Source organism: Muntiacus reevesi, chromosome 2, assembly GCF_963930625.1.
Source record: "Muntiacus reevesi chromosome 2, mMunRee1.1, whole genome shotgun sequence".
In the NCBI taxonomy this organism is placed as follows: Eukaryota; Metazoa; Chordata; class Mammalia; order Artiodactyla; family Cervidae; genus Muntiacus; species Muntiacus reevesi.
The window spans coordinates 224,429,889-224,455,970 of NC_089250.1; the positions used below are offsets into that span (position 1 = coordinate 224,429,889).

Here is a 26,082-nt window from a genome sequence, read left to right on the forward strand (position 1 = left end):
TCTCTTCCTATAAGACCACTAATCCTATTGGATCAGGGTCCCCACCCTCGTGACCTCATTTAACCTCAGTCACCTCCTCTGAGGCCCCATCTCCAAATGCAGCTACCCTGGGGGTTATGGTTATGGGGGGTGTGCAGATACGTTCAGCCCACATACGTTCAGGATGCACCGTGTATATATAACATGGCACCCAGACGCCTGGCACCCGGCCCCCGTCCACAGCCACCACCTCTGAGAGCTACTGCGCCAGTCCTGTGGGAAGCCTGGTTTGTCACTGAGGGAACGTGGAGCCTACACATGCTGGCAGACTCAGCTGGGGTAGGGGAAGAGCCCGTCTGGGGGCCCGAATGGTCTGAGGAACCTATTGAGCCCCACCCAGTGACAGGGCAGGTGCTGGGGCCCCAGGGTCCCCCTGGTGACGGTCCATTTGTGGGGTCACCCCGAAGTCCTCCGTGAGTCCTGGCCAGCCTGCACGTGAGGCCGATGTGCTCAGCAAAGCAGTGTCTGCAGCCTGCTGGGGGGTGTCATTTTGCCCCCTCTGGGTGCAGCCTGTGACAGCCCCTGCCCACCACCCCTGCCTGACACCCACGTGGCCCCCGGTGGTTCCATTCCACTATTTTGGGCTGACCAGGAGCAAACAGTGTGTTTTCTGCAGTTTGTCCCTGGCCAGCACTAAGGGGACCCCCTCCCTCCCTGGCCGCCCTGGACAGCCATCAGACCGTCACCCCATGAGGTTGCTGATTTAGCAAGCGCTCAGAGAGTGTGTTGCCATCACCAGAGGCCAGTCCTGACGTGAGCCGTCCACATAGCCACCTCCTTCATCTCACGACCAGTCCCCGAGGTTACCCCGTACAGAGACGAGGGCAGAGGTTCTGGTTGAAAGGGCCAGGTCCAGCCCCAGAGCCTGCTCCTCATGGCTCGGCCGCCCTCGGCCCGAGAGTGGGGCCCTGCATCTATTTCCTGAGAGGACAGCTAGTTGACTGGGGCAACCATGAAGGAAGTTCCTAGAACAGATCACAGAAACCGGCCCCCAATCACTCACTGCTCCAGCCTGTGCTGCCAAAGGTACCACCAGAATGGCCTGGGAGTCCTGTTCACCACCTGCTACCCAGGCCCTGGAGAAATCCCCCCGAGTGGCCTCTGGTTTTCCTGCCCTGGAAGCTTAGAGGGAGGCGGATCAGTGCCTGTGATGCCCAGAGGGTCTCAGCCCCCCGAGCAGAGTATGGTCAAAGCTTTGAACCCTACAGGCTGAGGTCAAATCCCAGCCCTCACACTCACTTGGTGTGTGACGTTGGGCAAGTCGCTTAACATTTCTGAGCCTGTTTCCTCGCCTGATAAAGGAACTCTAGCATGTCCCTCCTAGGGTGTTGGAAGGATGGAATAAGCGGGTGGGCGTGCAGTGAGAAGCCAGTGACCTCGAGGCCCTCCCTGGGGCAGGCTGCCCATCACTTATTTGAGAAATGGCTTAAAAGGGAGGGTCCCAGCAGCTTCCCTGCGTTGGTGTTGGGGCTGGGGGAGGGGGCGGTGCCGCTGGCGTTCAGAGTTGTGCGAGGGAGCAGTGTGGGTAGGTGGAGGCCACAGGACAAAGGATGAGAAGGAGAAGGATGCTTCATGGCTTCTGGCTAGATTATTCTGTAATTCTCTAGACGCTGTGCACAGAGGGGCTCAGGGCAAGTGCCTGTCCCCCTCATACCTTCCGTCCTCCCTGACTGTGTCGGGGCCCCAAGAGGGTCTAGAACAGAGAGAGGGGGTCCCCAGGCCCTGGCATGGCAGCCCCGTGATGGTGTTTCTGGTCTGTCCTCAGGGGCAACTGGATTGGAGAAGCCCCCTACAGAACCGGCCGGCCTTGCTCCGAGTGCCCCCCCAAGTATGGCGGTGGCTGCAAGAACAACCTCTGTTACCGAGGTAGGAATCCACTTCAGAGCCCTTGGGAGCGGGTTTCCACTCCCGTCCCTGAGTCACAGAGCTGCCACCGTGAAACGGGGACGTTGGACAGCTAGGGGGAGAAATTGGCCCCTCACCCTTACCCTCTGCTCCCCTCCTTCATCTCCAGACTCCAGCCCACGCTTCCCTCCTCCCCTCCCCATCTCCAGACTCGAGGTTCAGCCCCAGCTCCCCGGGGACCCAGCTGCCCCTGGGACATCCCCCAGTGGGTGTCTCCAGTGGGCGTCTCCCGTGGGCAGCACCGATCAGAGTCATCCTGCCCTCTTGGTGCTCAGACTTTGGTACAAAACAGACGACAAACGAGGGATTTAAAGCAACTACGTGATGGATGGTCCAGGCCAGCTGTGGGCCGGGTGGGCTGTCGGAGCCCCTCCTGCTCGTCCTTGTTCCCACCAACCCCCACCCACCCACACATGCGGCTCACCCAGCCCTTACTCGTCATAAACATCTACGTTCCCCTCCCCCCTCAGCTCAGGCCCAGCCAGAGCTTTCAGGCCATGTGTTTTCCAGCGACGCCAGCATTTGTTTATTGCTGGCCACTCAGGGTGTTTCCATTTACCCCGCTCCTGTAAATAATGCGCATTTTTCATGCCTGAAGTGCTCCTCACATTTTGGACTATTTCCTCCAACTCCGTCCTGGCTGAGGCGCTGAACGTGTGTCTGCGGTTGAGGTGTGTTTTTTCACGTGGCTGCGTCAGCAGGTCCTGTGACGGCTGAGAGGGGCCTTTCAGGAGGGTTGGCACGGGCACGAGGCAGCGGCCCTTCCCTGCCGGGGGCTCGTGGGGTCAGCGGAGTGGGCTCCAGGGTGAGGAGTGGAGTTCCAGCCCTCTCGGGCTGGTTTTTCCCTGCTGATTCTGCCCACTGCAGTGGGGCGGGGTGGGGGTGCCCTCTGGGGGGAGACGCAAAGGTCTGATGGTTTGGCCAGTGTGGCCTGGTCCATGTGGTCCCCTGGGTTGTGACTTATGTGCAGGTAGCTGAGTCTCCGGGGGAAGCGGGGCTCAACCCAGAGTCCAGACATGAGACTTCTGGCTCTGGATCTTGGTGATCTGAGGCTGTTTGCTCAAACCCCTCGGTCTCTCTGCCTAGCAGCAAAATGTGCCTGGTGACTCTGTCCATGACACATCTCAGGCTCAGATGAGAGAGTCAGTGCATTTGGTGTGAACATCCTGAGTGCCTGCTGTGTGCCAGGATGTTGCTAGGTGATGGGGTGGGGTGACTATGGGGACCAGTCCCGGCCCTGCCCTGGGGAACCTGGAATCCAGCGGGGCCATCGCCCCTCTCAGGGCATGGTACAGGTGCCCCGGAGTTGTAGCAGGAGCCTCCACCGTGGGCCGGGCCAGGGAGGGCCTCCCGAGCAGGCAGCTGTTGAGGAAGACAGCCTGGTAATGAGAGAAGGGAAGGGCATGTCCCGCAGGGAACCACACGTGTCATGGCACGGTGCGCAGGTCCTGGCATTGCCCGCCATGTGGTAGGGCACCACGAACATTGGTTAGGTGGAGTTTCTGCTCCCCCTCTTCACTGTCTTCGAGACGGGGTCTCCACGCCCATCCTTAGTGAAATAGTCCCACACAGTCCCACTCCAATACCTGGATTCCTGGGACAAGTGTGGGTTTTAGAGTCTAGTACACCTGCTTGAGTACTATCAACCCTGCATGTTCCAGCAGGGGGACCCTGGCGGGTCACTTCATCAATCTGAGCCTCAGTCTTCCTGTGTGAAAATGGGGTGACATGTCGGCTCCTGGGGGTAATGGGAGGGCTGAGAAGGCAGGCCGACACTCGAAGCATGTCAGGCTCCAAGTCCCCTTTCAGGCGGGTCCTGTGGCTGCTATCTGGTCACCCAGAGGGACAAGTTCCCTCTCAGATGCTGAGGGCTGGTTTGGAGACCATGAGGGAGGGCAGACCTCTGGAGGAGCCCCCTCAGGTCTCCTGCTGGGGGGCTCCATGTGTGCACGAGGCAGGCCGTTGGCATGCAGAGTGGGCAGAGGGGGCGTGTCTGCACTCCGGGCCGGGTATGCCAGGCAAACTGCTTGCCTTCTCTGAGCCTCAGTTTCCCCCATCTGTAAGAGTGATGCCATCATCTCCTGTAGATGGTTTGCTGGGAGGATGCGGTGAGGAAGGTATGAGTTACTAGGACAGCAGCCTGCACATAGTCAGCACTTTATAGACCCAGCCCATTAGTTTCTTGGAGAAATAGAAGTGGGGAGGTATGACCTCACTCATCAGCTGGCATGGAGTTCTTTACCTTAGGGGTTACTGGGGGCCCTCTAGCAGTCTGGGGGCCCCATCCACCTCAGGATCCTGGCACATGCCTTCTTTTCTCGGAAAACAACTGTGGTGTCACACCTCTAGGAAGACTTCCCTGATTTCACAGCCAGGCCGCTCACTTGCCTCCACGCCCTTGCTGCACCCAGACTCTCCATGAACTTGAATCACCTGTAGTTACAGCTGCTGGTTCACTCCAGGGCCTCCAGGGGCACCTAGCAGGTGTGTTCTGCATGTTGTCTGAATAAATATACCCCCAAAGTCCACAGAGGGTCTTTGTCAGAGAACAAATGTACACAAAGACAGCCTAGATGCTGGTTAACCCCCCCAACGAAGCCTCCTGGACTTGCTTCTTTATTTTTGGTGGAAAATACCCAACTCCACTTGGCGGGCATCCTGATTTCCTTAGCTAACCATGCAGAAAGTCTCCTCTAAAGCAGCTTATCTGCATAAGCTACTTAATAAGCATTTACTGAGGTGCCTGGCAAAGCCTTGACCTCTTAATGGAGATGGAGCAGGGATAAGGATAGACCGTAAGAGGCGTTCCCACCCCTCCAGCCTGTCCCTGTGTGGCGATGAAGGGTGTGGGATTCAGGGAAAGGAGTCTGACTCTCAGCTGTGTGAGCTTGGGCAGGTCACATAGCCTCTCCAAGGCTCAGTTTTCCCATCTGTGAAATGGGGCTGTTCACGCCTCCCAGGGCAATGACAGGATGACACCAGAACTTACATTAGCTATGAGCTTTGTCCGCACTTATAGAACCAGGTGGAGTCTGCAGAATGACGTAGAAATGCTCGGTACCCTGGGACCCCCGGTCCAGAGCTGGACAGTGCACAGGGTAACCTTGGCGTGAACTCGGGCACGGAATTTCCCCAGGCCTGTGCTGGTCCACTCAGGGGATCTTAATTAGGATGTGCTCAAATACAGCCCGTCCTCTGGGTAAGCATTCCACTTTTCATGTGTGTGTCTGAGGGTGAGGACTGTCTGCCCATTTTCTTAAATAGTGAGCCCTCAAATGCTTTAGGCTGCTCTACCCAACTATATTCGGCTAAATAAAGCCGCGATTATGAGGTATAAAAATCCTAAAGGCCAGTGGAAGAAAACCCAGCTTATTCCAGAGACAGCTCTGGCTTTCAGTGAGGAGCAAGCCTGAATAGCCACTTTGATGGGAAGACAGACCAGAGACCGCTGCTGGGTTCCAAGTGCTGTTTGCAAACCCAGTGTCTTCATAAAGATTTTGCCTATAGAGTTTAGCTACAGATAATGTTTTCCACATTCCCCTTCCTGAATATCTTTAAACTTTGCTGGGACTATTTTTTTCCCCTCCAAAGAGTTCAAAGACAGAATTCATTGTGGGGGGTGGGGGGAGGGTTGACGGTCCTTCATGCAGCCACTTTTGTTGAGCAACTGCTGTCCTGGAGCTCGTTGTAGAGTGGGGTGTGAAGCAGACTGGCTGCTGCCCCAGGGAGTCTTCAACTGGTGGGGGAGGGAGGTGGTGGTGAGCGTGTCGTCCAGGAGCCGGACGTGAAGGTCCACTAGCTCTGGTAATGATCTTGGGACTCAGGATTAGCGTTCTCCTCTGGCTTAGATCCCATCCATCCTCCTTTTGGTTTCCCCTGAAGTGGTGGTTGTACAGTGATGAGTCAGCCAGTGAAATGGCTGCAGAGTGTCCTATCAAAAGGCACCCAGAGATCTCTTGAAGAGATCTTGAAGTCGCCCTTCAATTGAATGGCTTGTGTCAACACAAAACGGTTAGTCTGCCCTTCAGAGATGTTGTCACCCTTAAGGAGAAATGGAGATAAGGCTCGGAATTGGTGGACATTTGATGGGACTTGAGTCTTAATCCATTGACACGAGAGGCCTGTGAGGGCCCCATCCATTCCTGCTCCTTGAACTCCTTCTTATCAAAGCACACCTGTTGTCTTTTCTCACTGGAGAAACTTAGAAGGCAGGGGTTTCCAACTCTGGTCCACGACATCCTTGGCGGGTCCCACAACAGATGTGCACCAGTTCATGTTTGATAAGGGTGTGCAAGCAATACTTTGCTTTGCTTTGGCTGGAGTGTAAGGCGCTTGGTATCCAAGTGGCCTGATTACAGATCATGGTGACTTTCATGATAAGAACTGATGCTTAATAAATGCAATTTGTTTGGTGAATTAGAATGTTTTGAAACATGAAGGTTGCAGTCATGTTTGGAGAAATAACCATATTTGAGTGGGGAAAAGATTGGGAGCCAGTGAACTAAGTTTTTTTAACCAAGAGTTGGGTCTTTGGCTCTTTCTATGTGATGGTTCCACTGTTACTGGGTTTCAGAACTGCAGTGCAGAGAAAGGTTAAGTGATCTTGACCTTCGGGGGTGGGGAAGGAAGCAGAACATGCAGGCGGTAAAGGGCAGTGGGTCCAAGACCATCGACACGGGTATTCTTGCACCCCGATGGCACATATCTAGGAGGACCCCTCCCTCAGTGAGAATCCAGCACAGAGGGACCTCGGGGAGACAGCTGTGGTTTGGGGTCAGAGGATGAGGTGGCTTCCTGAAGCTGCTTCCTTGGGTAGGCAGTGGTGAGTAGGCAGAGATGGGACAAGAAATCATTCAGACCATTCAGGGGTGGGTGCCGGGGCCTTCTAACCTCCGGTCAGCCCAGCTGCTCTTGGGTTCCAAATCAAGCACAGTGAGCAGAGAGCCATCCATTGCTCTTGGTGGGGAGAATCCCGCCTGGCCAGTTGGCCCTGAAGCGGAACTTTCTCTTTGCTGCTGAAATGACCCTTTGTGAAAGCAAACCTCAAACTAGTTTCGTCTCCAGATGGCTTTTTTACTTCTTCCCAAGTGCATTTCGTTTGGATCCCAACATGTTGCTTTTCTCTCCCCGCTTCACTATTAAGAGACTTATGGCCAGAAACCTGAAACGGACGACATGAACGAGGTGGAAGTGGCCCCCATTCCTGATGAGAAGCACGTCTGGGTCTCACCGAGGGTGATCAAACCCACGAAGCCCAAGAAAGAGTCTCCCGTGAACTACATGAGTGAGTGGGGCTCTGCCATGCTGGCCGCCTCTGAAGGGGGACGGTTTTCTTTGGGGTGGACGGAGTAGGGGGGCCAGTGGGTTGAGAGGTCTCCAAGTCGACAGACAGCGGGGACCAGAGTGGGGTATAGCTTGCAAAAGCACAACCCGAAGACGTTTCTAAAAAATGATACTTTAAAGTCATTTCAAAAGAAGCATTATAGGAGCTGTACTTGGGTGGCCTTTTCCCCTCACACAGTTATTTTAAGGTTAGACCTTCTCTTGTCCTTTCAAAGAGGACCAGGGCTGAGATTGGGTTTCTGTTGGGGTGCCCCCCTCCCAGAGGAAGAGTGAACAGGCAGCGTGGGGCCCGGCTCCCAGGGCCACCATGCGCACGGTTCCTGTGACTGGGACCTGCCTCTTTGACACTCCATGTGCTCATCTGTAAAGTAGGAGCCCTGATACCTCCTGTTAGCACTGCTTTAGTCCAGAGACACAGGTGTGTGCATTTCCTGTGTCCGTATTTTAGGAGAGGCATTGTGTTCTTGACAGAGATGAGCTGAAGCAGTCACTAAGGAGCTAGGCTATGAATTCTAGACCTGGGCTGCATGTTCTCGTCTGTCCCTCCTCACCCATCTCCTTGCCCAAGCGGCTGCAGCTCGGTCAGGTCGCTGTGAGGATTTTTCACAGTCACATGGGTCCCCCAGTGTCAGCTGCATTGTGAGGTCATCAGCACATTGCCTCCAACAGCTCCCTTAAGGCGGGAAGCTGGCTGTTTGCCCAGAGACTTTCGGGGGTCCCCAGATGCCATGTCCTCAAGCTCACCTCTGGTCTCCCGAGACCCTTCCCCTCCTGGGGCTCGCTTCTCTCTGCCCTCCCCTGTCAGCTCCGATTCCCCCGTTCCCGACCTGGGTCACCTGTGTATGCGGCACCTTTACTGAAGTTTGGGGGCTCTGGAGGGCGTTTTCTTACAGACACGGTACCAGGTGTGGCTTCTCTGCCCGCCAGTGTCTCTGTTTTCCCTCTGAACTATCACACAGCACACAGCTGGACTCAGGCCTGAGGAGGCCAGCTCACACCCATCTTTCTCAGAGAGCCTTGGCTATTTTGTCAGTTGCCCTCCCGCCAGCCCACACCCAGCAGGAGTTATCTCTCCCCTGGACTCCCGCCTGTTGGTCAGCCCGTAGCTCTCTGTGATGTCCTTGTCTGTCCAGAGGTTCCAAACTCTTTCATTATTATTTTATTTTTCCATAATGTAAAATTACAAAATAATACATGTCTTTCTGTCAAACTAAAACGTTACTCCAAGATTCTGATATGCCCCTATAAAACAAACCAAAAGGAAAACTTGGCCGAGTCCTCGTGGCTGTGGGAGATGATGCTGGGGAGAACGGCTGGGTCCCCGCTTCCTGGGCTGCGCGAGGCTCGCCCTCAGGGCCCTGTGAGGCTGAGGGGGACTCAGCGTGCCAGGCTGCCTCCCGAGGTTGGTTCACTTTCTCATCAAGGCTCAGAGAAACCCCTGGAGGTGGATACTGCACCTATCTCCATTAATAAGTGGGATTTGAACCTCAGAGACGGGAAGTAAGTGTCCAAGGTGACAGTGCTCCTAGAAACAGGAACCGGGATTCAAACCTCCACCCTGCGCTTACAGCCAGTGGGCGACGCTTCTGCTCTTGTTATGATGAGGACTCCGGGGTGTTCCAGAAAGTTCCTTGGGGTGGGGATGGGATCTGCTAACTCGGACTCATCCTCCCATTTCTTGCCGTGACAAGTGTTTCTGCATTTCTCTCCTAGCCCAAGTCGTCAAGTGTGACACCAAGATGAAGGACAAGTGTAAAGGGTCCACGTGCAACAGGTAGGGGCTGGCCCCTTCCCTCCCCCACCACCTGCAGCCCTCAGACACACCACTCTGGGCCCGTGGTCCCTTCGTGACCTGTCGGCTGACCTGCTGTGGAAATGCCAGGCGTGCTATCAGCAGGGAGGTCCTGAACGATGTTTTGGTGCAGGTGGGCGCTCCCTTCCACCCTCTGCGTGAAGGGGTCCCAGAGTGACTCTGAGCTCTGGGCTGCAGCAGCGTCAGGGCAGGTGTGGCCATGGCCGGGTCCAGCACGGCTGCTGTGGAGTCCCAGTCGGCCTGCTTCCCCAGGGCCCCACCAGACGAGGAGTGGCCAGCATCTCCCCTAGAGTGGAACGAATTAATCTAGCCAATGGAGTTGCTTCATATCATCCATTTTGGATGTTGAAAAACATCTGCCAAGAAGAACAAGCTTGGTTTTGGCAACATAGTCACTGGGCTGCTCCTTCTGGCAGCGAATGGCCAACAGGTGCAGCGGCCACGTGCAGACCCTCAGGTTCATGGCAGGAAAACCATGTCATTGGTGGAGGAGCCCTTGCTCTTCTTCCTATAGGTCCTGGCATCTGTTCATCTAAAGCTGAATCATATTGTTTAAAGCACATGCTCAAAAGAGAAGGTGTATCATATTACCTGAAAGAGACGGTCCTATTTTACACCACGGGGATGTGGAGTCAAGTTTGTCAGGAGAACGCCCCACTCGCCTTTGGCGGGAAGGCGGGAGTGTCCTGGGACAGAGAGAAGCTGGGATCAGATGTTCAAGGGGCTCACACGTTGTACCCCCAGCCTTGGTGATGGGCCAGCAAATACCGTGAAAGCAGAACCAGGCAGTTTGGTGGTGAGATGAGCAAGAGGTGGCAGCGAGGGTGGTGGAGTAACCATCTGCCCCCACCTTGCACGTCATCCCAGAGGGGTCTCCACCCTGGAGACTCCCGGGTCTGGGATGCCCGGAAGGCTCCTGAGCTGCTCATGGCAGTGCCATGTCTTCCCGAACTGCTGACTTGTAACGAGAGCATCACGCCTGAATAGTCAGTGGGAAAAGATGACGAGGTTTGGAGAACATTCGTTGTCAGACAGCATCAAAAGAGTTTCAGGACCGGAGGTAGACGGAGCCCTCCCCAGGCACGAAGAAGGCAGGGGTCTGTGCCTCTTAGACGCCTCCTGTCAAGAAGTAGAGCTCAGCCCACGTGTGGCCCCCTGAACTCCCACGGTGCCCTTCCTGGATGCCGTCCCACCACCTGACACGTCAGTTTTCTGTACATGGCACTTTTGCAAGAAAAATATTTATTGGGGTGTTTTTTCTGACTTTAAAGGATATCCTTGTTCATTGTAATTCAGGAAAACAACCACCAAAGCAAGTATAAAGAAAATAAGTGTCCTAGAATCTCATTAGTGTCAGTAATAATTTGATGTTGCTCCTTCCAACCTTTGTTCTGTGCTCTGATTAGGCCTATCCTATTGTACAATCTTGTATGTTACTGGTTTCACTTAAGATTTCCAAAGTCAATAACTATTCCTCAAAAACTTCATTGCTAGTGGCCGTATAATATGCTGACATTTGGCCACACAGAAATACATTTAGCTATTCCTTTGACACCTGCTGACTTGCTTCCAGTTTTTCCCAGTTATAAATGGTTGGAATAACATGGAGGTCTGACTTTCTGACTTTTTGCTTGGGAGATTCAAGAATCAAGGGATAGAAATTTAAAATTTTTTTTAATTGAAGTATAGTTAATTTACAATGTTGTGTTAGTTTCAGATATATAGCAAAGTGATTCAGTTATACATATATTTACTCTTTTTCAGATTCTTTTCCATCATAGGTTATTATAAAATACTGCATATAATACCTATATACAATATACAGTAGGTCTTTGTTGGTTATCTATTTTATATATAGTAGTGTGTATATATTAATTCCAAACTCCTAATTTATCCCTTCCCCAACTTCCCCCTTTTGTATTCCTAAATTTTCTATGTCTGTAAGTCTGTTTCTGTTTTATAAATAAGTTCATTTGTATCTTTTTTTAGATTCCACACATAAGTGATATCATATATTTGTCTTTCTCTGACTTCACTTAGAATGGTAATCCATCCATGTTGCTGCAAATGGAATTATTTTATTTTTATGACTGAGTAATATTCCATGGTATGTATGTACCATCATTTTTATCCATCTATCGTTGATGGACCTTTGGTTACTTCCATGTGAATATTGTGAATATTGCTGGCATGACCACTGGGGTACATGTATCTTTTTGAGTTAGAATTTTTCATCTTTTTGGAATATATGCCCAGGAGTGGGATTGCTGGATCACTTGGTAGTTCTGTTTTTAGGGAACCTCCATCCTGTTCTCCACATTGGCTGCACCAACTTGCATTCCCACCAAGAGTGTAGGAGGCTTCCCTTTTCTCCACACCTCTCCAGCATTTGTTATTTGTAAAGTTTTCAGTGATGGGTGGTACCTCATTGTGGTTTTAATGTGCATTTTTCTATTAGCAACGTTGAAGATCTTTTTATGTCCCTGTTGGCCATCTGGCTGTCTTTTTTGGAGAAATGTCTGTTTAGATCTTCTGCTCATTTGGGGGGCTTTCTGATTGGATTATTTGTTCTTTTTTTTATATTAAGCTGTATGAATTTATATACTTTGGAAATTAATAGCTTGCGGGTCAGTTTATTTGCAAATGTTTTCTCCCAGTTTGTAGGTTGTTTTTCTTCATTTTGTTTACAGTTTAAGGGACATGAATCATTAAGGCTTTCTGGAAAGGTTAATTGATATTTTTTTGTGAGCATGATCACCATCATTGAATTTTATTCTATTAAAACACCCTTGTAGTTTGACACCTAGAACTTTTAGTCTGCACATCTTTGATGATTGGTATGTGAGGACTTCTTTGCTGCCTTTGATGCTGCTCATCTTTCTTCTGGACAAGGCTTTTGTCCATCTGTTCATAGAAACATCCATGTGACTTGAATCTGAAGCACATGAAAATGGTCTTTAAAGAGGCCAAGTTGAATCTGTAACTGTGGCCATGCGTCTATACACTTCAGCCTGGGTAAATTGTGACTTCCTCCCAAGCAATGCATGCTGGATCACCAGCACTTTTCTAGATGTAATAATAGCTGTTGAAGGGGAATAAAAACAATAAATTCATGGCAAGGTTTTATCAATGTACTTTGTTCAACTGATGAAGGTCGTCTTCTTTCTTCCCCGTCAGGTACCAGTGCCCAGCAGGCTGCCTGCACAGTGGAGCAAAGATCTTTGGGACTCTCTTTTATGAAAGCGTAAGTGTGGCCAGAGATTCTTTAAATGGCTGGCGTGGACTCCTGTCTCTGTGTTAAAATCAGGTGGCTGGTTTTCAGGTGAACAGATTTTCTTTCTGCTCAGTAGTCAAACCCCTATCTTTGTAGATCTGATCCATGCCTATTTCTGGGGTCACAGATTTGTGAAGCCACTTTCGGGAATGGGGGCTGACCCCCGAGCCTACCAGTCTCTAGGTAGGCTATTAGCCCCAGCGATAATATGCTCCACTGGAGGGGGAGAAAGGGCTGTTTGTCACTGTCCTTAGTTTGTAAAGCAACGCAGATGAGTTCTTAAAGATAAGCAACCCCAGAAACAAAGACATGTTATAGAGCGAGGTTGGAGTCAGCAGTGGGGTGAGCCTTGGCCCGGCTTTTTGGCTTTTTGTGGGTTGAGGACAAACATCTTGGGTGTTCCTGGAAATGATTGCTGACAAAGGTGAATTCAGATGTACTTACATTCCGGCCCCGCCCTGCAGGCGTCCAGCATCTGCCGGGCCGCCATTCACTACGGGATCCTGGATGACAGGGGAGGCCTGGTGGACGTCACCAGGAACGGGAAGGTCCCCTTTTTTGTCAAGTCAGAGAGAAACGGCGTGCAGTCTCTGAGGTAAATGTTCTGTGATCAGGGCTCCTGAAGACTTCTTTTCTGATCGTGAGAGTATTGTTGAAACCTTGGGAAGTTCTGGACTGTATAACGAAGTGGGAAACAATAAAGATGACAATGCTAGAACTCAGAAATCACCCCTATAGGCCATTTAGCATATTTTATTCTACTGGGTTTCTGTGTGTATGTTTAGTGTATTGAGTGTTTTGTTTGTTTTGAGTTTTTCGTTTGCTTGTTTTTGTAGCTTTTAGGAAAGTTTATTCCATATTTGAAAGTTAATACTACTCTTAATTATGAGGTGTACATATAGCCATTAAGATATAGAAAAACAAATGAGGAAATATTGACCCCGTCTTTCCCACTTGCTCGAGATAGTCTAGGTACACAACCTTCAAAAGCATACAGTCTTGCAGCCTGACATGAGTTCTGAATCCTCCTTTTTCTTCCTTCCTTGTCACTGAGAACTTTTCAGATATCTCAGTAATGACTGATGGTATCTTTGAGTTTGCAGGCTAATTCTTCACTGGCATTCCCTACATACCCCCCTACCCCAGAGAATGAAGCTTTTCAGTTTTTAAATATACCTACTTGTGTTTGCAAGATGCTTTTCACGTAAGGTATGTGGATGAATCACAAGGCAGACCATCCTTGCCATCCTGACTCTGGGGAATGGAGGGGGCATGCAGGCCAGCAGGAGGCCATGTCTTGGTCTGTCCATGGCATCGAGGCATAATGTGACCAGGAGCAGGTGGAACCCACTGCAGGCCCTGCGGTCAAACAGATCTGGCTCTGCCTGCTCTGTCTGTGACCTGGGCTGGCTTCTTCATCTCTTCTGGCTGGCAGTGCCCTGATATTTAAATGGGGGCCATGGTAGGACCTGAGGCTGACACCTGGCTGACACCCACCACAGGGCGGCGTGTCAGGGACCCCAGTCAGCGCCCACCCCAGGGTCTGCGGCAGGAAGGAGCTCAGCAGATGCTTCTGTGGTTGTTACAAGGTGGTATGTTCCTGTCTGTTCTAAACTGTGAGGCCACTCAGAACATTTCAGAAACTATGTGAGTCATTCTGCTTGGAAAGGCCTGGTTCTTCATCTTCAGGCAGTGTTGCAATATTCCTTGTTCTGTCTTAGCTGGGGATTTGGGGGTTATGTAAACAAAACAAAACAAAAAAGAGCAAGGAAGTTTAAATGAAAACCAAGAAAATATTCAGAGAGATTGGTTGGGTGACCTCTGCACCAGCCTTGATGGAGCTCAACCTCAGCCCCGGTGGAACTGTGGGCTTGGCTGAGGGTTCGGGCCTGTATTGCCCAGCATGCCTGTCCTGAAGCCCCTTCTGGTCCCTGCCAGTGGCCAGCTTTGCGTCTAGAGTGAGGCTCTTCGCGTCTTAGAATTCAGGGAGTCTGTGAACGCAAGGCAGATGAAAGCTTTAGTTTCACTGACTTCTAATTGAAATATAGTATTGTCTTCCTTTATGGATATTTAGCCCCACATCTACCTAGCACTGCTAGAAGTTCACTTGCTGGAGACATCTTGAAACATTCTCTGCCAACATGGACCCTCAATGACAGAAGTTAGAAAACCTGCCTCTTGATTCTGGTTTTAATGCATTAATGAAGATGCACAGCCATTAGGCTAACACAAATTTGTTTTCATACTTTGATAATGATATTAATAATACATGACTTCCTTTTAATCTTTTAAATGTATCATATGCATTTAAAAAGCATTGTTCTGAGGAGGTGTCCAAAGGCTTTACCAGGCCTCTAGAGGGATCCTTGGCACAAAGAAGGTTAATGAGCCCTGTTCTAGAATGTTCTCAGTCTAGACCTTGCTCGGGAACATGCTAAGGGCTTTCAGGGTGATGTGATGGGAAGCAAGTAGGAAACTTGCTTCATCGAGGCTGAAATGAACTAAGTACAGTAACAAGGGTGCATATTTAGAAGCAGTTCTGTTTTGCATTCACCTTACGTTTCCTTTCACAGCAAATACAAGGCTTCCAGCTCATTCACGGTGTCAAAAGTAAAAGGTAAGGTGGACCGTCTTCTCTTATATGACCACAATCCACAGGTTACCCTGGAATTCTGTTCCCCTTAGTTACTGACTTAATGGTTATCATACCTGTTGATACTGCTTTTCTCAGCATTGCCACAATATTGAAGAGGTTCCTGAGGATTCTTTAGCTAGTTTCTAAACACATCTGAACTTGGCATTGGCCCTGGATGGCTAAGGCTGAAACACATGCCCAAGTTCCCTGCTGACTGTCACAGAAAGACCATTGCCTGGGTCTAGAGTAGCCAACAGGCTATGTAGGCAGTGTTAGTTGCTAACGAGTGGTAGTGGCTACCTGGAACATTGTGTTGAGAAGGATTCTGAGGTCCAGTTCTGTGCTCAGCAGAAAACAGAGCTGGAGAGGTTAGTCATGTCTGCCACAGAGGAGGGAGTGAAACCTGGGGAAGGACATGGCCTATGTTTGCCGTACCTCGTCCAGCTTTGTACATGACCTGTGGCTTGTTCCTTTGGCAGGGCGGCATGTGACCATGGGAGAGCAGGCTGTAATCAGAATCGGGGTTGGGTTTGTAGTTGCCCAGGCCAGGCACTTGGCTGGAGGGTCTCAGGCAGGCAGGGGGACATAGGCACACTACAAACATTTCCTCTCCACCCCGGGAAACTTCCCACCCAGCCGTTCTTCCTTTGGGAAAGCCATGCTTGTCATTTGCCCTGGATACCAGACATGTTGTTCATTCGCTTAGTCATGCCCGACTCTTTGTGACCCCATGGACTGCAGCACGCTAGGCCTCCCTGGCCTCCACCGTCTCCTGGAGTTTACTCAAACGCATATCCACTGAGTTGGTGATGCCATCCAATCATTTCATGCTCTCTCATCCCCTCCTCCTCCTGGATACCTGACTACCTGGTTAGATATCTTTATAGAAACATGTAGCAGCATTTTACCGTATTACAAAATTAATACCTATTTATTCCAGATAATTTAAAAATATGGAGAATCAGTAGGGAAAAAAGAAAAAAGAAGACCTAAATTCGACCTCTCAGAGATAACTACTCTGAACATTTTGGTGGATTTCTATAGAGTTTATTTTCCCTCTGCATTGAGTATATACATTGGTAATATGTACATTGATATGTTTTAAAAATTGAAATTGGTAGCCTGATTTTCTTTTCAAATAATAATATACCAAGAATATACTTCTATACCTTTAAGTGGACTTCTGAACCTAATTTTAATGGTCTCCCCAGCATCCCATTGTATAACAGACCCTTGTTGGACCTCTGCATAGACCCCTGCCCATCTAAATGATAGGCTCTGCTAGAGGTGGGCAAACTACAACCTTCAAGGTCAAATCCTGCCTGCCATCTGTTTTGTAAATAAAGTTCTATTGGCATGGAGCCGTGCCCATTCATTTCTGTGTTGCCTAAGAATAGTTTTTCAACAGTATGTGAACTGTGAACTTCCAGATGTTCAAGCTGGTTATAGAAAAGGCAGAGGAACCAGAGATCAAATTGCCAACATCTGTCGGATTATCGAAAAAGCAAGAGAGTTCCAGAAAAACATCTATTTCTGTTTTATTGACTATGCCAAAGCCGTTGACTGTGGAAAATTCTGAAAGAGATGGGAATACCAGATCACCTGACCTGCCTCTTGAGAAATCTGTATGCAGGTCAGGAAGCAACAGTTAGAACTGGACATGGAACAGACTGGTTCCAAATAGAAAAGGGAGTACGTCAAGGCTGTATATTGTCACCCTGCTTATTTAACTTATATGCAGAGTACATCATGAGAAACGCTGTACTTGATAAAGCACAAGCTGGAATCAAAATTGCTGGGAGAAATATCAATAACCTCAGATATGCAGATGACATCACCCTTATGGCAGAAAGTGAAGAAGAACTAAAGAGCCTCTTGATGAAAGTGAAAGAGGAGAGTGAAAAAGTTGGCTTAAAGCTCAATATTCAGAAAACTAAGATCATGGTGTCTGGTCCTATCACTTCATGGCAAATAGATGGGGAAACAATGGAAACAGTGGCAGACTTTATTTTGGGGGCTCCAAAATCACTGCAGATGGTGACTGCAGCCATGAAATTAAAAGATGCTTACTCCTTGGAAGAAAAGTTATGTCCAACTTAGACAGCATATTAAAAAGAAGAGACATTACTTTGCCAACAAAGGTCCATCTAGTCAAAGCTATGGTTTTTCCAGTAGTCGTGTATAAATGTGAGAGTTGGACTATAAACAAAGCTGAGCACCGAAGAATTGATGCTTTTGGGCTGTGGTGTTGGAGAAGACTCTTGAGCCTTGTAGTCCCTTGGACAGCAAGGAGATCCAACCAGTCCATCCTAAAGGAAATCAGTCCTGAATGTTCATTGGAAGGACTGATGCTGAAGCTTAAACTCCAATACTTTGGTCACATTTTGCGAAGAACTGACTCATTGGAAAGACCCTGATGCTGGGAAAGACTGAAGGTGGGAGGAGAAGGGGACAACAGAGGATGACATCACCGACTCAACGGACATGAGTTTGAGTAAACGAAGGGAGTTGGTGACGGACAGGGAGGCCTGGCGAACTGCAGTTCATGGGGTCGCAAAGAGTCGGACATGACTGAGCAACCGAACTGAACTGACCTGAACTGATGGCTGGTTTCTGCTACAACAGCAGAGTAGAGTGGTTATAACACGACCATAGCGAGCTGGAGGTATTTACTCTGACTCTTTAAGAAACAGTTTGCTGAGGCCTGGACTAAAAAAGGACAGGCTGTTAGAGACCACAGGTATTCAGTATTAGAAGTGCTTCCTTAGACACAGCATTTGACCTTGAAGGAGTCACCCACCCCTCGGGAAGGGCTTGAGCAATGAGCTGAGGCTGGAAGTCAAAAACCAGACCTTCAGCACGTCCTGTGCAGCCTCAGGGGGTCTCTTAGCTCTTTTGGACCTCAGTTTCCCCATCTACATAATTAGAACAATACCTTCCATGAGGATCCAACATGATAAGGTAGAGGTAAAGACTTCAAAGTGGAAAAGCACAATGCTGGCCCCACAGAGAAACTGGTAAGGGTGATGACCTTTGCCCTGTAGACATATTTGGGCTGTGGGGTTTGTCTCATCCTTTGAGTGGACTGGGGGAGGAGTCGGGAGCACTGGGGCCTGGTACCGGCTGGGTTCTCATCCCAGCTCTTTTCTGAGTTCAGGGGCCCAAGTAGCCCCCAGGACCCGTTGTCCAGCAGCCCCTTTCATAGTCTGGAAGCCTGAGGCTCAGGCCCACCTCTGACCTGTTGTTCCCGTTCACAGTGCAAGACCTGGACTGCTACACCACTGTGGCCCAGCTCTGCCCATATGAGAAGACGGGGACACACTGCCCAAGGTAAGGCTCCCTGGCATCTGGATTTGTGAACATGGGGGCTGAGAGAAAAAGGGCCAGGCTGGCTTGTGGGGTGGGTGGGGTGGTCACCGCATGCAGCCCCGCATGGCTGAGTTCTAGACGTGGCCCTGGCATGTGTCCACACAGGAAGTCATTTGCTTTGTGGTCTGAGTCAAGGACCCACCCAACTTCCTGAGACCGCTCATTCTCAGCCCTGGCTGCACACTGGACTTGCTACAGAGGCATTAAAAGGACGAATCCCCATCTCCAAGGGTGGCCCAGGAGGGCATCGCATCTTTAGAAGCTTCTCCGTGGGCCCCTTGTGTAGCCAAGCGCCTGGGGCCTGCCGTGAGGAACTTAACTGAGAAGATGATTTTGCCCGGTTCACTGTTGCCTCCACTAGCAGGAGAGAGTGTCTGCTTAGTTGCTCAGCCCTATCTGACTCTTTGTGACCCCATAGACTGTAGCCCGCCAGGCTCTTGCGTCCATGGGATTCTCTAGGCAAGAGTACTGGAGTGGGTTGCTGTGTCCTCCTCTAGGAGATTCTTCCCAACCCAGGGATCAAACCCAGGTCTCCTGCTTTGCAGGTGGATTCGTTACCATCTGAGCCACCAGGGAAGCAGAAGAGAGTGTTTGACTTCATTTGCCACCAAGCTCTTCTCAGGCCCCAAGACAGACCTCAGGGCCTGTCATTCTTGAACCCTTAGATCAGCTGAGAACTCTGGAAGCTGGGTGCCACTGGTCCCCGTGGAATCTGCTCTTTGATTCTTGTATTTGATCTGTGATGTTTTCTGTGGGTCACTTTAGAACCAGCTTGTTAAAATCCAGCTTTTTGGAGGTAAAACTTATACACAGTGGAATCCACCAGTAATAAGTATACAGTTGGGTGTGTTTTGAACAGTGTATACCACAGTCCTGATAGAGGACGTTTTCATCACCCAGCAGGTTCCCTTGTGGTCCGTTCCCCTCCCTCCGCTCTCTCCTGCATCCCTGCCGGCCCCTGATCTGCTCCTGTCCCTATCGCCGTGCCTCTTCTGGACTCTCACGTACATGGAGCCGTCACAGCAGAGGCTTGTGTGTCTGGCTTGTTTCACTCCGCACAATGCTTTGCAGTTCATCTGTCCTAGAGCCAACGGGTGATTTGCTTCTTCTTTCACGTTGCCGAGTGGTGTTCCACTCTGTGGATGTACTGCAGTTTGTCTGAGGAGTGAGTTTTACACGCATCTGCCTGAGCCTTACTTGGCTGCTTTTTGGAAGATGGTGTGTCATAACTAAAGAAGAGGTGCCTCTGAAGTACCTATTAGACCGTCTCAGAAGTTGTGGGATGTAGTATCCCCCTGAGCCCTTCTCCTGGGCCTGGATGCCTGTGGGTTCTCCAAGGGAAAGACTGACCTTAAAACCAACAGGTGAGGGACTTCGCTGGTGGTCCAGTGATTAGGACTCCTGCTTCCATGGCAAGGAGCACAGGTTTGATTCCTTGTTGGAGAACCAAGATCTTGCATGCTGGGAGCAGTGGCCCCCCAAAACCTAACAGATGGAGACCTGCCGAGGATGAGCAGGAGGAACCCCGGGAGGGTGCTAATGAGGGAGAGGGGACAGGACTGGGCCCCGGACTCCTTCCCTTGGCTACTCACGTTCCCCTTGGGGCTTTCTCACTGCCCATTGCCACCTCCACTACCACGCTGACCCGCCTTGAGTGTTCAGGGCAAAACATCCCACATGTTAAAGAGAAGCAGAAGGAAGTAATTTAAGAAAGTACAAACAAAAAGAAAAACTTGACATCCTACAAGAATCCAAAATGTTTCTGACTTCTCATTCTAGAAGCAGGAAAGAACATTCTTACCCCAATTCTCTTTTTTTTCTGTTTAAATCTCAGACACATCCTTGTTCTCTCTGCCCATCCTGCTCCTTCGCCCCAAAGGACCCTTTCCACTTCCTGGTCGCTCTGCCTGGCTCTCTTCCTCTTCAGCATCCTGACTGTCTCTGGGCCAGAGGGCTTCCGGCCGCCTTTTTGGTTTCTTGGTCCCTGGGCTCCAGCCCACGTGTGCCTGTTCCAGATGAAGACAAAGGCCTTTTCTTAAGTCAAACTCATACTTTCTTGGTTTGAGAGGCTCCGGTTTGAGGCACTCTCCTCATCCCCTGTGGCAGGGATGTGGTGACTGACACAGCAGTGAGCAAACCCTTCCTGCCCCAGGTTATCAGTGTTCCTGCCCTGGAATATTCTATGACTCACAAAGGTGAGCGCCCCCACCCTTTCCTCCTCCACAACAGGGAAGTGGCCTTAAAAAAAAAATCTATTGATTATAATCTCTATAAAGTACCCACAGTGTGAACCAGCCAACACCCCAGAATGGGAGGTACAACCCCTCACAATTCCATACTCACCTCAACGATTTCACCTCGTTGTTTGTGCATATCTTTTAATATGAAGAGCTTTTTCTTTAAAAAAAATTTTACTGCAGTAAGTTGATTTACAACGTCGTGTTAGTTTCAGGTGTACAACAAAGTGAATCAGTTATATATGCATCTATTGTTGTTCAGTTGCTCAGTTGTGTTTGACTCTCTGTGACTCCATGGACTGCAGCATGCCAAGCTTCCCTGTCCTTCACCGTCTTCCAGAGTTTGCTCAAACCCATGTCCATTGAGTCGGTGATGCCATCCACCCACCTCCTCCTCTGTCACCCCCTTCTCCTCCTGCCCTCAATCTTTCCATCTATATCCACTCTTTTAGGTTCTTTTTCCTTATAGTCATTACAGAATATTGAGTATAGTTCCTTGTGCTATACGGTAATGTAGAGTAGGATCTTACAGTAGGTCTATTTTATATATAGTAGTGTGTATATGTCAATAAAATTCTACATGTACTTTTAAGAAAAGGAAAAATATCTTTTATCACTGCTAGGGTGAGAGAGGTATATATGTATTTTTTCTTAAAGAGTAGGCTATGGTAATAATTGCCTTTCATCTAAGTATTAAATCTTGATGAGCAAATAAAGAGGGCCAGCTGCTTTTCTCAAGAAGTTTTGTTTTCTGCTGATGATAACCATTCCCTAAACACTTCTTGTTTTCCAGAGTTCACTGTCCAGCGCACTGCAAAGACGAGCCATCCTATTGGGCTCCCGTGTTTGGAAGCAACATCTATGCCGATGTGAGTATTCTGGCCTTATTGGTGACTGCCCCACAGAAACCCCTTCCAGGGTCTGGACGTCAGAAACTTAAAATCTCATTCCTCTGCCTCTAGATAAATTTATACCATTCATTTCTGCTACCAGTGCTCTAGTTTCTACATTTTCAGAAGTATTTGTGCTTCCACCAATGTGTGCTAATGAACACAGACATGGGTGTACCTCCTCTTGCCCAGACATCTTCAGAGTTTGGTGAACTGAATCCTGTTCCCTCACTGACAAGCTCTTCTCATGTGAAGGCTGCCATGCATCACATACTGCCTTCCCCCAGATACTTAATAACCTTTCTGGCTCTCCTGATGCTTGTATAGCTGTTGGTCTTCTCCACTCATTGCATTTCTTTTTGGCTGTGTACATACACTGAACTAAAAGCACATAGAAGAAGATACAAACTACCACCAATGTACTACTTGTTAATAACCACTCTTATTATATTCCATTTTTCCTTCCTAACTTTAGCAAGGAAACTTTAGCTTGGTTGTTTTTTAAATTTTATTGAAGTATAGTTGATTTACAGAGTTGTGTTAGTTTCTACTGTACAGAAAAGTGACTCAGTTATACATACATGTTCTTTTTCATACTCTTTTCCATTCTGGTTTGTCACAGGATGGTGAATACGGTTCTCTGTGCTCCACAGCAGGCCCTTGTCGTTTATCCATCCTGTAGATAAGAGTTTGCAAATATGGCTCCTACAGAACAAGGTCTCTTCCTCCTGTGGTCCAGGGTTTAGGGACATGGTGACCCAGGAGATGTGAATACGGTCACAGCTCTGCCCAACAGGCTGTGTGGTCTTCTTGACCAAGCCATTCACCTCTCAGTAGAATGAGCCAGGGCTGGGGTTTTCTAATTCAGGGAATCCTCTAGATCTGAAAGTCCATGAGTAGATCAGCTTCACTCAATCCCAGCTAATGTTTTTACTCAGCTTTTCCTCATCTTCATTTCTATAGTTCTCCTGCATCCACTATCACCACCCCTGCCTTTGCCTCCATCTGCTTTCATTTATTCTGGACTCCTGTAATGTGAGCTCACTGAGTTCTGTAAAGTCAAAGCAACCTTCATGACTGACCTTCCCCCACCCCTCATCTTTTTTTCCTCTCCTCTTTAAATGAGCCTTTTTATTTTTCCCTTAAAAGGTGCTTAGCCAAAATGGAGCTCTAAAAGTTTAATGAAGGAATAAAACAATGTGAATCAATTGCTATACCAAATATTTAAGCCAAAACCTGCAACTGAAAGACAGAGTCTTTGATTTTCAAGTGCCTTAAATATAAAAGGACAAGGAAGATGATTCTAGTAAAGTACAAAAAGACAAATAGATAAAGCAGGAGTGGCAATATTGCTATCTGATAAAGTGGAATTTAAACATACTAAATGGGACGAGACAATTCATTATGCAATGGCACAAAAGGTACAATTTATGTAGATGTGAAAATCAAGTCCATATGCTCCAAACAGTGTAGCAGCTAAACATATAAAGCAAAAGAAAAAAAAAAAGTTTAGAGATGCAAGGAGAACTTCATGAAATTTTAGTAATAATATGAGGCTACATTTTACTTTGTTTTAGGTTCTTAAAAACATCATCACTAGGTATTGTTACTCCCATCTTACAGAGACGGACAGGGAGGCTCAGAATAACCTGCCACAGATCATGCCGCTGGCAGTGGTGAAGGCGAGATGCAGATGAGGGCGTGTCTTGCCTTTGGGTCTGTTCTGCCTGCATGAATGTTGCTGCACTTCTGAATGCACAGGTGTGAACAGGCCTGTTTGTGAAAACCTGTATTCAGTTTCTAACTAAGTTATTCACTAGGATTTTGAACTTTTGACAACACTGTGCTGGTGCCCATGACAGGGCTTAGTATATAATAATTGTTCAATTAATGTTTGTTAAAAGAATAAGTAGATAAAAATACTGCAGTTGTTAATGCCTAAACATCTCTTGAGAAAATTAAAAAAAAAAAAGAAAAGGAAGGAACGAAGGGGAAAAGAACGAGAAAACTACCTCTGTTTCAGAGGCTCTTTTCTGGCCTCGGTTTCTAGGTCACTCTGTATTCTGGGAAATGATGATGCCCCTGGAAAATGTCTGTTTAGCTAAGAGATTTATTTTGGGAGCGTTGTCTCCAGGCCTTCGAAGGGCCCAATAGTGCCTCCCCTAGCATGCGTTACTTGGCAGATCCCACACTTTGTGGTGAGCTGCAGGCAGGAGGAGCACCAGGGTGTAGCCTGTGAACCACGTCTGGGTCAAAAGATGCAAAAAACTCAAGCCCCAGCTGTGACACTTAACAGTCCAGGGATGGTGGACAAGCCTTGCCCTGCTCTGAACCTCAGTTTTCTTATCTGTCCCATCTCCCTTTGTGGCTCCTTGAGTTCTCACACTGGAGTCTGCACCAGAATCCCCAGAGGGCTTGTTCAGACAGAGTTCCGGGTCCCACCCCCACCGCGTTTCAGACTCAGGGGGTCTGGGGCAGAGCCAGGGAATCTGCATTTCTAGCAAGTTCCCTGGTGGTGCTGATGCTGCTGGTCTGAGATGGCACTTCAAGGACCCCTGGGTTGGAGATGACAGTCCTGTGAGAATTTTCAATAACGGTGATGGTGAGAGCAATGATTATGGTGGTGTTTGTCTTTTAACTGACATCTGTTGAGCACTTACTGTGTGCAGGCCTGCATTTAGCCTTTGATCTTTACATAATTGCCTCGCTAGCCCCTCTTGGGGTCTTATTGACCCCTGTGAAGTAGCGTGCAGCTTGCCGGCTCTGAGCAGCAGTCCTGGCTCTGCTGTTTGCCCGCCCAGTGATTTGGGGCAAGTCTTTAAACCCCTGTTAAGAGGGAATAATAGTGGTGGTGATGATGATGACCATAATAATAATGATGATGATGATAATACTGTGAGGTTACTGGGAGTTACTATATCAATCACTTGAAACACTCAGAACTCAGCCTGTAGTGATAACTGCTCAGAAAGATTACCTATGATGATCCCTGCTTTATGTTGAGAAGATAGAGCCTCTGAAGGTTAAAATAGGTCATCCAAGGCCACACAGCCAACCAGTGGTGGGGGCAGGGGTGCTGAGACCAGATCTCTGTTGAGAGTGCTTGTGAATAAGTATCCAGATACCGGTGTTGCCAATATGTGGTGTTGGAGAAGACTCTTGAGAGTCCCTTGGACAGGAGGATCAACCCAGTCCATCCTAAAGGAAATCAACCCTGAATATTCATTGGAAGGACTGATGCTGAAGCTGAAGCTCCAATGTTTTGGCCACCTGATGAGAAGAGTCAACTCATTGGAAAAGACCCTGATGCTGGGAAAGACTGAAGCCAGGAGGAGAAGGGGACGACAGAGGATGAGATGGTTGGATGGCATCACTGACTCAGTGAACATGAGTTTGAGCAAGCTCCGGGAGATGGTGAAGGACAGGAAAGCCTGGCGTGCTGCAGTCCGTGGGGTCGCAGAGTCAGACACCACTGAGCGGCCGAACAACAAAGTCGGTGTTGCCTCAGGTCTTGAGGAGAGAAAGCAAATGCCTTGTGCCTTTGGGGAAGCAGAGGTGCGAGGAGACGCGTGGGAGGAGGAAGCGGGAGGAGAGCGTTTGTCTGCCATCAGTGGCAGTGGCAGGCGTCTGCAGTGATCACGGCCCATGCAGCGAGGAGGAGGAGGCCCTGGGTGTGAGGGTCCCATGCCTGCGGCCTGCTGTTATCGCGGGAACTTCTGTACCACTGGTGCCCAGACACCCTCGGGGGCCGGGGCAGAGCGCCATCACAGAGGCCCCAGCACCGGAGCACCCGGCCTCTTGGCAGCTGTGGTCAGAGGGTGTGCCTCCCGGGCAGGCCCTGGGTCTGGTCACTCACAGAGCGTGAGCAATACGAGAGGGAGATGGAAGAGCCCCCAGCCCCAACCCCCAGGCAGACAGTGAGCCCCAGCTCAGGCCCTCAAACAGCAAACGTAGGAGGATTCCACAACGATGGTTTCCTTCGCAGTCTCCTGCCTCTCTCTGAGATGGGGCAGACTTATTGCTTGTTAATCTTCTAGGGACACAAAGAGAACTGGAAAGTTGTGGATCCTTCCTCTGAGGAGGTGGGGGTGGAGAAGGCTTCTTTGTATTGATAAAGTTGACCAACCGTCCCAGTTTGTCTGGGATGCTGAGTTTCCCAGGCTCAGTGCTAAAACCTCGAAAGTTCTTGCCAACCTTCTAGGCCCACAGAGTTCTGCCCGCAGCCTCAGGGCCTCGCAGATACCCCGGAGCCTGCTTTGGGCTAAGGAATCCGGCCCTCATCTGTTTAATGTATGAACTGAAGACAAGATATGTTCACGCGGGATTAGAAAAACTGGCCTTCGGCTCCTCACATCAGTCAGTGGTGAGAAGCAAGAAATCCAGTTCTCCCATCTTTAGTGGGACGGTGCCTGTCAGCTCTGAGACTCTCCAGCTTTTAACAGGAATATTAACTTCCCAGGGAGCGGGCAGGGTGAGGCCTTCTACTGTGAGTGTTTTTTCCTTCTGCAAAACCAGCAGCTTGTCTGGAATGGCCTGGATTTGGAAGGGATGTGGCAGGAGCTGGCAGTCTGCAGGGC

General features: G+C 49.4%; 1 protein-coding gene across 1 annotated transcript in view; it reads left to right on the forward strand.

Annotated features, from left to right (window-relative positions):
- The window catches only part of CRISPLD2 (cysteine rich secretory protein LCCL domain containing 2), a 65,406-nt gene that overhangs the window by 23,415 nt on the left and 15,909 nt on the right, over positions 1 to 26,082 (forward strand). The window contains exons 6-13 of the mRNA XM_065925122.1: positions 1,805 to 1,905; positions 7,088 to 7,228; positions 9,001 to 9,061; positions 12,278 to 12,344; positions 12,839 to 12,969; positions 14,948 to 14,991; positions 18,267 to 18,339; positions 21,409 to 21,484. Of these exons, the coding sequence (XP_065781194.1) occupies positions 1,805 to 1,905; positions 7,088 to 7,228; positions 9,001 to 9,061; positions 12,278 to 12,344; positions 12,839 to 12,969; positions 14,948 to 14,991; positions 18,267 to 18,339; positions 21,409 to 21,484 (694 nt within the window). The remainder of the gene's footprint in view (positions 1 to 1,804; positions 1,906 to 7,087; positions 7,229 to 9,000; positions 9,062 to 12,277; positions 12,345 to 12,838; positions 12,970 to 14,947; positions 14,992 to 18,266; positions 18,340 to 21,408; positions 21,485 to 26,082) is intronic.